Source organism: Dysidea avara, chromosome 6 (assembly GCF_963678975.1).
Source record: "Dysidea avara chromosome 6, odDysAvar1.4, whole genome shotgun sequence".
In the NCBI taxonomy this organism is placed as follows: domain Eukaryota; kingdom Metazoa; phylum Porifera; class Demospongiae; order Dictyoceratida; family Dysideidae; genus Dysidea; species Dysidea avara.
The window spans coordinates 40336721-40338472 of NC_089277.1; the positions used below are offsets into that span (position 1 = coordinate 40336721).

The following is a 1752-nucleotide window of genomic DNA, read 5'->3' on the forward strand; positions in this document are numbered from 1 at the left end:
ATCACTGAGTATGTTATAGTTCTAATACTCCATCACAGATCTTCCTCCAACATAGCTCAGAGCTTTACTATCTCTACCCACTAAACAACATGTGGGATCATGTGATGAAGCAACTATACTTCCATCATCTTTGCACTTCCTTCCGCTCCAATATATTTATTATGACTATTTATTGTTTATGTAGTAGACTCGCTGGCAGGATATATATAGTACCAAAATACTTAAAACGTGTGTAAAGTTTTTTATGAGGCACGCATAGTTTTTACCCAGTTTATTTCAATATGTTTATAATTTTACAAAACAACAGATTTCACTCAGCCTCACATACAAAGGATAGCTTGTTTGTAGCAACCACGGTAGGTTATAACAAGATATTTGTTAAACAGGTTACCACAAAATGGTACTCAAAGAATTAATACATAGATGTCTAGGGACTCTTCAACGCTCTGCAAGAAACTAAACAACACACTCCTATCCTACACTCTGATACTTGACAACAATGTTGAAAACTCTCAAATGTTCACCTCATACACAAAGATTGTTTGTGTCACATCTGGCGGCAGCAGCAGCAGCAGCTACACTGTACACATTAAGACACTTGAATTATGGCTACTGGGGTTAGAGCACAGCCTGCAGAGAGAGGATCACATGGGTGTAGTCACATAAGCCAACCAGTTGTGTATGTTCCATGAGCATGGGAAAAACCATTTGGTTATCTTAAAATTGTCCAACACTGCTAAACATGTTAACTGTCACTAAGGATGCCTGTCATCTCGACAGATATCAGACATTATCTTCTTCACAAGGGAGCCTAACTAGCACTGTGCTTGTAATGAAGACAGTAGAGTACCTGATATAGAAGCACGGTGCTAAATAACAGGAGTAGACTAACCGACCTACAACAACATATCAGATGACAGAAGATGTTGATATAGTAAGGTGAGATAGTGTAAACAACCTCCCAACGTTTTAGCTGGACAAACTACCACCTCAATGAGGTACTAGCATAGAACACTGTTTACAACTAGTGTACCATTCTGTAAGTGTAGCAAAGGTCATACTGCTAAGGGGTGATCTCGACTGTGTGTATGTAACCTTGTTTGTCTTGTACCTGTGTGTGCACAGGTACGTGAGTATGCACTGTGTAACCTGTGTAACGTAGTGTACACGAGTATGTACCATGTAATGTAGTACATGTGTATGAAAGACTAAGATGTACACGTGTGTACAATACAACACATCACTGGTGTACGCACCTGTGCTGGATATAGTACACGTGATGAGAGACCTCTTATTTTATCAAGATAGCGTAATACATTATACTGACAAGTGTACAACACCACACAACACTCATTCCCGGCTCGCTATACCCACAAACCATAAACTAATCGTTTAAGAATAAACAAGCACACACACACACACACACACACACACACACACACACACACACACACACACACACACACGTATAACATAACCCATCTCATACACATACCCCATCACCGCTTGGTAGCCTAGTATATCAATGAGGCGAGTCTACTAGTGGAGGGAGGTGGTCCCGGCAACGTCATACACTACGATTGTATTTCGCGTAACTACAGGCTTACCTCGTTCGGTAGGGTGATGGCGAACAGATCAGGCCTGGCAGAATTCCAGTGCTCAATAATCGCGGTTAACTGGCCGCGCTCTTCTTCTAAAGTAGTAGCCATGATCTTTTCATTTACCAACTACTAATATCCGATATTCCGTAAA

At 40.8% G+C, this 1752-nt stretch overlaps 1 protein-coding gene across 1 annotated transcript in view; it reads right to left on the bottom strand.

Annotated features, from left to right (window-relative positions):
* Positions 1–1752, bottom strand: part of LOC136257405 (afadin-like) — a 34210-nt gene extending 32458 nt beyond the window's left edge. Inside the window, exon 1 of the mRNA XM_066050594.1 lies at positions 1608–1752. Coding sequence (XP_065906666.1) covers positions 1608–1709 — 102 coding nt within the window. The 5' untranslated portion in view covers positions 1710–1752. The remainder of the gene's footprint in view (positions 1–1607) is intronic.